The following is a 14296-nucleotide window of genomic DNA, read 5'->3' on the forward strand; positions in this document are numbered from 1 at the left end:
AAAATGAAAAAATTAGCATATAATATTTATTTATGTTTTTTACTATTTGAGCATATATGTTTAAAGAATAAAATTACACTGCATGTATTTGGAATATGTTTAAAATATGAGGCACAATCATGTTAAAAGACAAATTTTGCTCTTGTGTGTTTTTGGAAATTTGATCACAAAATTTTTAAGTATGATTTTATACTTTTTTTAAAGTACATTTGATAGTTTTTGTAGAAATTTTTGTCTTTCAATTTTGTGGCAGGTTTTCTTTTTTATCTGAGCAAAAATGCCCCAAAGAAAAAACCCGATTTTGCCAAGGTCAAGGGTATATTTTAATAACGGGCTAAAATCAAACCAATTCTAACACATTTTAAACCCGGGGGTTTGAATCGTCAATTTTGGTTAATATGGAAACCCTTGTGAAACATTTAAGTAAATTATATGTGCTTAAAATTTGATTAGTTGCTTTTTCCCATATTACAGAATTTTCCCTAAACGTTTGTACGAGTCACAAAGAGAGGAGTAGTTGTCGGGGGTAAAGATCTCAATCATTATGATCCTGAAGATAATCTTGCTGGATGAGGTTGTTTATTGTTTACTCTTTTTTTTTGGTTCAACATCTTTTCTTATTAAAATGAAATGTTAGCTATGAAATTATTTGCAACATTAGAAGTTTGTTTGGTTGGTTTATTTTTTGGTCCAAATTATATCACATTAATCTGGTCTTGGTGGTTCATTTTGAGGGTTAAGAGCGAAACTGGTCTATCTGCTTCTGTTTCTATATTAAAATGGACCAGTTTTACTCTAAGCCCTTGATTTATCTTTTCCGTTTTCCTGGATAACTAACCAGTGATTACCAATTTCTCCACTATTTTCTGACTTCTAATCCTAATTGACTGCTGAACCAATATTGAAGGGACAAATAGTCCATTAGACATAATGTCCAAGATCAATTGTCTTAGAGTACAGAGTTCAGACACTGAGTGGTTAATGCATTGGACAAGTAATCTTAGAATTTCTGGCCATTGGGTTCAAACCCTGTCGGGGGCAAGCCATTGTTTTTTGTTAGCAATAAACTTTACACTCATTGCTTAGAACTGGTTGGTTCCAGTAACAGGTTTGGAGTGTTTTAAAAACTTAAAGCTTCCTGAACTAAAATAAATTTGTATAATCTAAAGTGATTGTTACAGAGAAATTCTTGCCAAAGGGTGGAACCAGGCAACCCCGGAGTACATGACTAAATCGGTAGCTCTCTCACTTTTGCAATAAGTAGGCATTAGGAGTGATTCTGTTACTATCCATTTCTATTAACAGGGTACAGACACTGTTTGTGTATTTATCGTGTCAACATATACCGATGGTACACCTACAGAAAGTGCGGCTTGGTTCTGTAAATGGCTAGAAGAGACATCTACAGATTTTCGTGTGGAGAAAACATTACTGCACAACCTCCAATATTGTGTTTTTGGTCTAGGAAATTCTTTATACTCGGACCATTACAATGTGGTATGTAAATTTATAGTTGTTTCCAATTTGTGTTAATGTAAATTTACATTCCTTACTACTATTCAGTTATGGAAAGCAATCTTTCAGGTTTAACTGCTGTATGTAAAAGCATTGGAAATGTTGAAATTATTCTTCTCTAAAAATATTGAAAAAATTAATTAATTGATTCAGGCTTTTCTTTTTTTTTTTTAAAAAAGTGTCTTTTTGCTTGTCTTTCATTAGTGATTTTAAAGAAAAGTATCAATTTTATTATCTACCAAAGCTTTAACTTTGCCTTGCAACTTCAAAAGGTCTAAACCATGTGATTTTATTTTTTAAAGGTTGGTAAGAATATTGACAAAAGTGGTTACATAAATTTATCAGCTTTGAGAGTTATGCCCCTTGGTCAGGAGACGAGGATGTGGTGAACAAGCAAACATGGAGGTACGTTATCACTTGTTATCAGGTTGTTCAAACATCTCATCATAAAATATGTGGTGATTTCATTTCCTTATTTAAACAAAAAGACAAAAGACAATATTGTGTTAATTATAACTGGTTATGTTTGATAGTTTATGTCACAGTTGAACTTGAGCATTTTGATATCCGGGTTGAAAACAAGGTGTTATATCTATCTTAGTTGTCTTAAAGCTTTTGAAATAATGATAAAATTCAATACTGATACTCTTAATGCTATCTTTTACAAGTCCAGTTCTGGAATATATTTGTAGTACTATATAATACAATGACAACTTTATGATGCATCCAATAACCAAGTTGTCCAGACCTTGCTTCTATACACAGCCTTGCATGAAATAGTGGAGAAAAATAGCCAATTCAGACACCTTTCACCTTTTTGTCTGTCAAACACCACACTGCTTGGGTAAATGCATTGGTTTTATTGTGGCTTAAAAATTGCCAGAAATATGTCCAGATTGCTGTGCAGGAATTTATCTTCAGACTTTCCCCATGGATGATGGCTTTGCCAGGGGTTTGTTAGTCCAAACCCAAAAGGATCTAAGATCACCTTCACTCTAAACCTATTTTATTTAAAAGAATTTATCCGATATTTAATACTGAAGAAATTAAACAACTTTGTGACTAAACAACTATTTAACTATTTATACTATAACCAGGTATAGAAGAAGATTTTCGAGCTTGGCGTAAGATATTCTGGCGCAAGGCTGGTCCCATCTTGATATGGAGAGAAAAAACAGTTGACACACCCAATACCACTTTTGGGGAAGCGAAGACAATAGCGGCTGGAAATGACCTAACGGTGGTCAATGTAAAATGTTAAGGCCCAGGATGGTGTGGCCCCGAAATGTAGCAGCTGATGAGGAGCAGCCCCAAAAGTCCCAAGACAAATGAGGTAAATGTTATGGTGTTTTAAATTGCCGTCTGCATGAACTGTTTTTAATTGCCGTCTGCATATTAAGACTTTCCAGTGCCACTAGTATATAGATACAGTCCAGCCTGCACTTCTATGCAGTCAGACCAGGGTCTATACTGTTTGCTGATTAATTTTGATTTTCTGGTAATGAATTGCTTGAAAATCAAAACAGACATGTTTTAAGTAGTGTTCTAGGTTCAAAGTAGGAAATTACATTCACATTGTGCATGGTACAGATACTTAATTGGTTACATTAGGTCTAACTGTTTTGAATACCATGTATTGAAAATGTCAAACTTGCATATCGAGAACTCTGAGCAGAGAGTTCTGCTCTTAGGTACTTATCTTTATTTCTTTCACAATTATATTTTGAATCTTACGTAGCCTTTAAGAAAGTGTTTCAAGTACAGACAACATGTACTCATAGTCAATTGAACAGCTGCAAAAGATTTTTAAACTCTGTGTTATTGGTAGCCTAAAAATAACTAGCAATGTTGGAAGAAAATTTTGGGTCTCAATTTATTTAGTAAAGTTTAAAAATATTCCCAAATGAACATAACACACAGTTTCATAATAACATAATGAGATCTTCCAAAAAACACTGAAAAAGAGACGTAATATGTATTGAGCTAGTGCAAGAGACAGAGAAATAATAAATGGCTCTCAGAAACAAAATGTAAAACAAGTCTAATTGTGGTTTGGATTTGCATTTTGAAACATAGTATATAAACTACATGTATTTAAGAGGCTGACTTCAGCCGTTCCCACCTTTACTCTATCAATAAATGATGTGTTGGATATTTGAAACAGACTATGATCCCCAAAGCAATTATGTTTAAATGAGACAAGACTGTTAAAATTGAAATAGAAATATGAATTGTACACATCCAGTAAGAAATATGAATTGTACCACATCCAGTAAGAAATATGAATTTGTACACATCCAGTTAGAAATATGAATTGTACACATCCAGTTAGAAAATATCACCAGAATTGTACACATCCAGTTAGAAATATGAATTGTAACACATCCAGTTAGAAATATGAATTGTACACATCCAGTAAGAAATAATGAATTGTACACATCCAGTAAGAAATATGAATTGTAACACATCCAGTTAGAAATATGCAATTGTACACATCCAAGTAAGAAATACATGAATTATACACATCAGTTAGAAATATGAATTGTACACTTCCAGTAGATAAATATGAATTGTACACACATCCAGTAAGTAATATGAATTGTACATATCCAGTAAGAAATATGAATTGTACACTTCCAGAATTAGAAATATGAATTGTACACTTCCAGTAAGTCCACATCTTTGTCTTTTCCGATAAGCTATAAACAAATGAGACCACTACTGATGAAGAGGCGGATGATGTCGACGACAATAACGACGAAGTAACACAGAACAGCTCAGGTGTTGTTGACCTTGATAAGATCTTGGAAGAGTCATGAAAGAAAATGAAAACTGCAAAGGTAAGATATTTGCATACAAAATCTTATCTCTATTACCAGTTCACTTGTGATCTTTCTGAGTATTATTTTTCATCTTATCATTCTATACAAAATGATTCAGCTGATTGCTGACAGTTTGATTTAGCAATTTTAATGTTAAAAAAATATCTCACATTAACTATGGACATTCACCAATGTTATCATGCAGGCGCAAAGTACATTAAAACAATTCAAGAACAGCACATAGGTAAACTAGGGATTGAAAAGGGAAGGAACATATTCAGGACTTATACTGTTTTTGAATAAAAAAATGAGATTTGAGACAAGGAAGATGTGGCTTATACTGCTTTTGTTTTACCTACCGTCTAAAATGTAGCGCATTTTACGGGGTTAGCGCCAAAAAAGTGAGCTCAGGTCTAACGCATAATTCATCTCATACTCTAGGTAGTAAATAATTTCAAGAACAGGTCTGCTATGGCCATCACCATGTCTTCACAAATGATACAAGTATTGGTTGATTTAGGAAGCCAGCTTGTAAGTGATAAGAAAAAGCTTAAATCTGTCTTCCTAATGAACCTTTGAACCTTGTTTTTCAACAAAAAACCTATGAAAGAAATTGTAATATTATTTTAAAGGTTCAGAGAAAAGCGGAAGAAGAGGCAGCTGGTAATGGAGGAGAGAAGAAGGAAATGGTTACACCACAGTTGAGGAAAGCTCTCACCAAGCAGGGATACAAGATTGTAGGCTCGCATTCTGGTGTCAAACTTTGCAGGTGGACTAAGGTAAATTATCCAAAACTATTATATATAAAATGTGCATTTTGTGTAGATATCATAAAACTGTTGAGCATATCATAAAAGGGCGAAATAACAAACGTGTTTTCTAACTCATTCAATAGTTTTACAAAGAAAAATAGGAATGATTGTACCATTTTACCTCTTGTAAGTCTCCTCCTGGTAGTTTCATGTGAGTCAATGATAGGTTTCTCTTTTAAAGTTTTCATGCCATATGTCTCGAACTCTGGAATAGGGCAATGTATATAAATGCAAGACACTGTTTTACATTATCAGCCTCATGCAGTAACAAATTTTTCAGTATTTAGAACTAGTTGACAAATTACAACCTCCATGCTTATTAGACAAAATCCCAACTATGATGTTCCTCTCTCCTCAATGTTTACGAGGAAGAGCTGGTTAGTACACATAGCACACATTTCTACTGAGATAATAGAAAGAATACAAAATGAGATTAATGAGCAGACCCCATACCCCGAAGTCTTGCCAGCTGACTCAAAACAAATATTGTCTCTGATTGGAGGTACCCATAGTAGAAAAACGTACACACAAATTATATATTATAACATATAACCTATAACAGCTAAAGTTTTAAAGCACACTAAGCCTCAGAAATTTATGTGTTTTTCCTCCAAAGAAAAGGCAAACCTTCCATAGTTTATATAACAATGATGTTATTGAAATAAATGGAGGAATACATGGTTATATATACCTTAACATGCAAAGAAATAGCAGCACGGACAAATGTGAAATATCAATGTGATACTTCAAAATAATAGAAGAATTGAAATGCGTCACACCTGTTATATATGTCTTTCAAACCAATGCTAAATGACAAAACCTCAAAAACATTAAATCTTGATGACCTTAAAACCTAGAGTTCAGCTATATGGCAAATGAGTTCTGTGTCAGAAACTGTAGAACAAGAATAAACAGATTTTAAGAAATAAAGTAAAAGTATTGGGCTTTAAAACACTAATATGTGAATGTGGATTATTGCTTGTCATAAATTTTTCAAATGGCTTCGAGTTGGTAATGTAACCATTATAGTTTAAATAAACATAAGTAGTGGGAATGATTCCCTAAAGTTTTTGTGATATATAAAGCTAACTTTTTTATTTCAGACATCACACCAATCCTGTTGGTACAGAATGGAGATGGCAAATGGATGACCCAGAACTTGTCTTTAATGGTGCTTTAGAAAATCATGTTAACATGATTAAGCAGTTTAAAGGTATGGTTTTCCATCTAATTTGTTGTTTTCATGTTTTGAGACAGATCTGGATAACGTAATCTAAATGGCTGTTTTTTATTTTTTGTTTATCTGGCTATTATGTCTAACTATCACATTTTTGGTGATACCTCAGCGGTAGGTCAGCCTAACCAGTTTTCCTGGATAACTAACCAGTAATTACCAATCAATTTCCCTGCAAGTGAACAACTACTACTAATCCAGTGATAAGAGACCACAATGCCTAAGATCAATTGTTTCTGAGAAATTTGGTTTATTTGAGGATTAACAAATTTAAACCCCTGTTAATCTAAGCAGGCTAACAGATGAAGTTGGAACTAGGAAACTATTTGTGATATTGTGGCCCAACATTGGCGTCATAACACCCTTAATTTTTTATTATCATGAAATAATATAAACTTAATTGATAATTTACCATTACTTTGCTGATGAATAATATTGCAGGGATGTACCTGTATCTGAAATAATTTGTGTATCATTAAATATGTTGATAAGAATCAACATATAGATATCATTTCATATGCCCCACTTAATTAGGGTCAGGGGAGGTACATGTATGTAGATTTGTCCTGGTATAGCTGCCTTATCTGCCTGCCATGCTGTGAAGCTATCGATCAAAGCAGTGGAATGTGGGGCATCAGTACTTTTTGAACACATTTCTAGTTATTGTCAAATCTACATGCCAAAACTAGAAATAAAAGACCTCGAAAAACTTAACACCCAACAAGAATGAAAATAGGAACCCAAGGGCAAGAGTTTTACATGACAGTATTTACCACCTCCGTCTTAACTCATATCTTTAACCACAAGAATTATCATCCACAATAATTCAAATCATCCTATAATCCCAATATAAACCACTTTATATACATATTAAAAATAGTGTACCACACAGCGATGTTCAGGCAGACGATTTGAGGAGGGCAAAACAGCCCAGAACCACATAATCAATGCCTCTCCTACCCTAAAGGTAGTAGAAAATCGAACTTCATGTAAAATCCAAGAGTAAAATATAATCAGAAATATTATAAGACCACCCTCAACCTTCAATGATAAACACATATTCACATTCATGGTTACAAATGCTCAGTTTCCAGATGCAATAAAGTAAGTTTGTCAGATGACAGAAGATAATCAAATATATCTCTTTGTTTAGGTTATTTATCACATAAACCATGGCGCAGGAGTGTATTTAACCCATTTATTAAAATCAATATTACACTAGTGTAATAACCCTTTGATGTGATGCCTTTTGCGTTATATACAAACATAGCGTTTATGCGATAATGTCAGAGGCTCGCATGATTTGATTTTATTCAACTTATTCAATAAATTTAATATTAAATCTACACTTATTCAATATCCTCTATTTATAACATGCCATTCAGTGAACAATGAAATTATGTTGTGATAATGTCACAGTGAAATTATAAAATATAATTTTTACAGTAGTTGGACTTTATCTGAATGCAGATATATAAAAAAAGATATCGTGAGTTAGTTGAAATATCATCCGAAAAAAACTCCATCATGAGTAAAATATGCTTATTACGAAAAGCACATTAATATCTGCACAAAAATTGAGTATGAAATTATTAATGATTGTTTGCCATATAACATTTTATACAGCACCATATAACCTGACAAATTTCTTTATAATAAAAATTCTATTTATTTTATAGAAATCTCTCGCCAGTCACACAGTTATATGTGAGTGTTGATGCCAGTACAAAAGATAGTCTGAAGAAAATAGACAGACCTTTGTTCAAGGACTTCTGGGAAAGATTTCTAGAAAGTTTGAAGGAATTGTCAGCTAAAGGGCAGAGAACTGTGTACAGGCTTACCCTTGTAAAGGCTTTCAATACAGATGAGATAGAAAATTACGCAAAACTGGTGTCACTTGGAAACCCAGATTTTATAGAAATAAAGGTGAAGGTCATTTGGGAGCTGTCTTTAAGAATTTTGCGTCAGCTTTAAAAACAGTAAAATTTCAAGATTTTAAATGAAAAGTCAAACACTTAAATGCTTTAGTGCTTTAGTTACTTTGCACTTATATATTACTAGTATGTAATAATTGTACATTGAATTTTTGTCATTTTGATATCAGTCTTTATATAAACCTCATGTATGACACTAGTACAGTTTTTCTGTTGTCTAAATTAATTAGTTTGATTGACTTGATAGAGATTTGGTTATCTTTTTAGCTCACCTGTCACAAAGTGACAGGGTGAGCTTTTGTGATCGCTTTTCGTCTGGCGTCCGTCCGTCGTCCGTCCGTAAACTTTTGCTTTAAATGACATCTCCTCATAAACCACAGAGCCAATTTCATCCAAACTTCACAGGAATGTTCCTTTGGTGGTCACCTTTAAAAATTGTTCAAAGAATTTAATTCCATGCAGAACTCTGGTTGCCATGGCAACCGAAAGAAAAATCTTTAAATATCTTCTTTTAAACAACCCTAAGAGCTAGAGCTTAGATATTTGGCATGAAACATCTTCTAATGAGTGTCTACCAAGTTTGTTCAAATAAAAGCCCTGGGGTCAAAATTGGCCCCACCCCGGGGGGTCATTGATTTTCCTTATATGCATATAGTAAAAACTTAAAAAATCTTCTTTTAAAGAACCGTAAGAGCTAGAACTAAGATATTTGGCATGGAACATCTTCTAGTGAGTGTCTACCAAGTTTGTTCAAATAAAAGCCCTGGGGTCAAAATTGGCCCCGCCCCAGGGGGTCATTGATTTTCCCTATATGCATATAGTAAAAACTTAAAAAATCTTCTTTTAATGAACTGTAAGAGCTAGAGCTTAGATATTTGGCATGAAACATCTTCTAGTGAATGTCTACCAAGTTTGTTCAAATAAAAGCCCAGGGGTCAAAATTGGCCCCGCCCCAGGGGGTCATTGATTTTCCCTATATGCATATAGTAAAAACTTAAAAAATCTTCTTTTAAAGAACCCAAAGAGCTAGAGCTAAGATATTTGGCATAAAACATCTTCTAGTGAATGTCTACCAAGTTTGTTCAAATAAAAGCCCTGGGGTCAAAATTGGCCCCGCCCTGGGGGGTCATTGATTTTCCCTATATGCATATAGTCAAAACTTAAAAAATCTTCTTTTAAAGAACCGTCACAGCTAGAGCTTAGATATTTGGCATAAAACATCTTCTAGTGAATGTCTACCAAGTTTGTTCAAATAAAAGCCCTGGGGTCAAAATTGGCCCCGCCCCAGGGGGTCATTGATTTTTCCTATATGCATATAGTAAAAACTTAAAAAATCTTCTTTTAAAGAACTGTAAGAGCTAGAGCTTAGATATTTGGCATAAAACATCTTCTAGTGAATGTCTACCAAGTTTGTTCAAATAAAAGCCCTGGGGTCCAAATTGGCCCGCCCCAGGGGGTCATTTATTTTCCCTATATGCATATAGTAAAAACTTAAAAAATCTTCTTTTAAAGAACCGAAAGCGCTAGAGCTAAGATATTTGGCATGAAACATCTTCTAGTGAATGTCTACCAAGTTTGTTCAAATAAAAGCCCTGGGGTCCAAATTGGCCCGGCCCCGGGGGGTCATTGATTTGCCCTATATGCATATAGTAAAAACTTAAAAAATCTTCTTTTAAAGAACCGTAAGAGCTAGAGCTTAGATATTTGGAATGAAACATCTTCTAGTGAATGTCTACCAAGTTTGTTCAAATAAAAGCCCTGGGGTCAAAATTGGCCCCGCCCCAGGGGGTCATTGATTTTCCCTATATGCATATAGTAAAAACTTAAAAAATCTTCTTTTAAAGAACCCAAAGAGCTAGAGCTAAGATATTTAGCATGAGACATGTTCTAATGGGTGTCTACCAAGTATGTTCAAATGAAAGCCCTGGGGTCAAAATTGGCCCCGCCCTGGGGGGTCATTGATTTTCCCTATATGCATATAGTCAAAACTTAAAAAATCTTCTTTTAAAGAACCGTCACAGCTAGAGCTTAGATATTTGGCATAAAACATCTTCTAGTGAATGTCTACCAAGTTTGTTCAAATAAAAGCCCAGGGGTCAAAATTGGCCCCGCCCCAGGGTGTCATTGATTTTTCCTATATGCATATAGTAAAAACTTAAAAAATCTTCTTTTAAAGAACTGTAAGAGCTAGAGCTTAGATATTTGGCATGAAACATCTTCTAGTGAATGTCTACCAAGTTTGTTCAAATAAAAGCCCTGGGGTCCAAATTGGCCCCGCCCCAGGGGGTCATTTATTTTCCCTATATGCATATAGTAAAAACTTAAAAAATCTTCAATTAAAGAACCGAAAGCGCTAGAGCTAAGGTATTTGGCATGAAACATCTTCTAGTGAATGTCTACCAAGTTTGTTCAAATAAAAGCCCTGGGGTCTAAATTGGCCCGGCCCCGGGGGGTCATTGATTTGCCCTATATGCATATAGTAAAAACTTAAAAAATCTTCTTTTAAAGAACCGTAAGAGCTAGAGCTTTGATATTTGGCATGAAACATCTTCTAGTGAATGTCTACCAAGTTTGTTCAAATAAAAGCCCTGGGGTCAAAATTGGCCCCGCCCCAGGGGGTCATTGATTTTCCCTATATGCATATAGTAAAAACTTAAAAAATCTTCTTTTAAAGAACCCAAAGAGCTAGAGCTAAGATATTTAGCATGAGACATGTTCTAATGGGTGTCTACCAAGTATGTTCAAATAAAAGCCCTGGGGTCAAAACTGGCCCCGCCCCGGGGGTCATTGATTTTCCTTACATGTGTATAGCAAAAACTTTAACATTTTCTTTGAAAAAACCCAAATAGCTAGAGTTTAGATATTAAGCATGAAACATCTTTAAGTAAATATCTACAAAGTTTGTTCAAATAAAAGCCCAGGGGTCAAAACTGGCCCTGCCCGAGGGGTGTCATTGTTTTTAACCATATGTGTATAGTAAAAACTTAAAAAAATCTTCTTTTAAAAAACCTAATGAGCTAGAACTTAGATGTTTTGCATGAAACATCTTCTTATGGGTGTCTACCAAGTCTGTTCAAATAAACAAATAAAAGCCCTTGGGTAAAAATTGGGCCGGGGGGGGGGGGGGGCTTTATACAGGTGAGCGACCTCAGGGCCATCATGGCCCTCTTGTTTATAATTTGGCAAATTAAATATAGTTTACCCTCTACAATTTACACTGACACTTTACAAATTTAATGATAGGTCAAAACATTTAACACTTCAGTGTTTGTGACTTTAGAATGGCTTGATTGCCATGATTTTAAGTCTTATACTTTTTAAGGCATGTTTGTTGACTAAAACTCATTGTCTGCTTTTATTTAGTCAACCATATACTTTACATATAATTCATATAATTAATCTAATTTTAATTTATTCAGGGTGTAACGTATTGCGGAGATTCTAAAGCATCTAGTCTGACCATGAGTAATGTCCCCTGGCACGAGGAGGTCGTCGGCTTTGTTAAACAGATAGCTGATGAGTTACCAGACTATGAGATAGCATCGGAGCATGAACACTCTAACTGTATACTCCTTGCTCATAAAAGGGTAAGTTAGATTTTTTACGGAAAAAAATACTCTTGAGTTGTGAGTGAATTCCTCAATTCTCCGAGAGTTTTGCGTTAATCTCATTATCCTCATACAATGTTACTTGTTTCTAGCAATTTCTAGTTATTTATATAATGGGTTACTGATAAATATGAAAGATTGGAATTTCATATGCGGTTATTTAGAACGTCTGCTGTTCAAAACTGTTTTTGTTAAAACGTCAAATCTTACAGTAGCTTTGACCAATAATGATATAATGAAATTGAAGGAACAAAAATTTCAGAAAAAACTGAGCTTGTTGATGTGTAGATGCTTAGCAGAAAAACGGAGGTATTTGTATTGCTCAGGTTTTAATACATATACATTTGTATTACAGTTCAAGATAGACGAAGACTGGTGGACGTGGATTGATTATCCAAAATTTCATGAACTTGTGAGAAATTATAAAGAAAGTAATGGTAAACAGACATTTTCAGCCAAAGACTACATGGCTAAAACACCACACTGGGCTGTGTTTGGAGCCAAAGAACAAGGTTTTGACCCAAAGGAGACAAGATATTTCAGAAAGTCGAAAAAAGATATTGGTGGTTGTTAAAAATTGGAATATCAATTTGAAAATGTTCTTCCAATTGGACAAAGCTCACTTTGGAAGTGTGAACTAATTTGTATGTAAAGAAAACTCCATTAATAACATCTCAGAATATTCTGTAAAATACATTACATCATAGTTTTCATAAGGAATCTGGTTCTACTCTGGTGCATGCCTTTGCCTGTAAAAATGTAATTAGGGGCACCTGAGGTCATCATTAGCCATTCTCAAAGCTGGAAAGTTGCCATATTATGACCTATACAGTGTCAGTTTGACTTAACACAAGAATTACATCAATCAGTCATTACATTATCTGAGATACATGTATATAACAAACGTGTTTCTCCCTGTGAGATAAAATCTCAGTAATTTTCCAAGTTCCTAGATACCCACATCAAAAATGTATGTGGTATTCATTTCCTGTAATACATCCTGTTAGAAGGAGGATTTAACATTGACACTTCATCTAAAAAGGTCAAACTGGTTGTTAGATTAAATTCAGTGATGTTATGTAGACATACATGATATCTATTACCATCGAGGTAAAAACAAATTACCTCAGCTCTTTACATCTTAAAGACGAGATACCCCGGTAATCGCCAAATGCGTTTTTTTTCTCTCGTCTAAACCCAGAGTACAAACAGAACTTTTAAAGTTACAATTTGGTAAATAAATAAAATAGATACTAGACACAACAATTTGATATGTATATGTAATCCGGCCAATTTGCTGTTCGTGTTCTTGAAATAAATGATAAATGTACAAAAGTATGAAACAGTGAGACAGTATTTCATAAAAAAAATCATAGAAACATGTTTTGCTTACTGTTTTATAACAGATATGTTTCAGTAATATAAGAGGCATTAATGGTGTGGAGGGGTGTTGATGAAATTTAGTTATTTTGGTATTTTCTTTATTATCTAGAAAATGATATATTACATGAGGTTATTATATAGAAACATACTCGAGTATACATACATAAAAAGTAAAAATAAAACAATGGAGAATCCTCAATAACATCATGCTGGGTTTTTTTGTTGGACATTATATAATATTTATTTTATATAAAGGTCTCAATAAAATTAAATGTGCCCGTTAATTTCTGAACCTGTTTACTCAGTTTTTATTTTGTTTTTATCCCAATATATGTTGCTCCAACTTTGATCCTTTGATCATACCCCAAGTTACTACTTGCATTGTATTCCTTGAAGACTGCACTGAAGACATATTGTTATTGATGTTAATAAACCATAAATTAACAAAATGTTTTTTTCTTTTTCTTTCTGGGTTCATTGAGGACACATTTGAACTAGGACCTTCTTGGTACTTTAAGCGACTTGACCTTTGTGTCATCTTGTCAAATATTTACTACACTGTATTTAGGATATTCATTGTAGATGTTCTTATCTACTCCCTTTTTACCTAAACTATTCAAAGAATAAATTGGCTATCCTACTTGAAAGAGGGGTCATCAAAGTGGGCGTAACACTGGTTAAAGTTTTACGTGCAGCTTGTTGCACGGCATCATGTATCATATACGTCTTAGATCATAAAAGTAGGTCAGGTCATGGCCCACAAGTCTGCCATGAAATTCGTATGTTTCATGGCCTCTGTGAAATTAAAAAGTTTTCTGTTAAAGTGTTGTTTGCAACATTTATCTTAAAAATACTGATGTTATTCACCTAAAACTTGATTCACGTTTTCAGAATTATGATTCAAGGCCACTTTTCAAGACTCATAACTCTTGCAGGGATTTAAACGAATTTTGGATGAAACACTTTCCTTTATGAACTTGCAAAATTC

The 14296-nt window shown here is 33.9% G+C and overlaps 1 protein-coding gene across 1 annotated transcript; it reads left to right on the forward strand.

Annotated features, from left to right (window-relative positions):
* Positions 1-1302: 1302 nt before the first annotated feature.
* LOC132749430 (S-adenosyl-L-methionine-dependent tRNA 4-demethylwyosine synthase TYW1-like) lies at positions 1303-13757 on the forward strand (the record flags this gene model as incomplete). The annotated part of the gene is made up of 10 exons (XM_060739158.1): positions 1303-1497; positions 1818-1881; positions 2613-2764; positions 4970-5116; positions 5430-5526; positions 6253-6310; positions 7401-7487; positions 8063-8309; positions 11737-11904; positions 12281-13757. Coding segments are annotated over 10 exons (1434 nt in total), but the record flags the coding sequence as incomplete, so codon positions are not given.
* Positions 13758-14296: the final 539 nt, after the last annotated feature.

This window comes from Ruditapes philippinarum, unplaced genomic scaffold (genome assembly GCF_026571515.1).
Source record: "Ruditapes philippinarum isolate M1 unplaced genomic scaffold, ASM2657151v2 ctg7062_1_1_1_1, whole genome shotgun sequence".
NCBI lineage: Eukaryota > Metazoa > Mollusca > Bivalvia > Venerida > Veneridae > Ruditapes > Ruditapes philippinarum.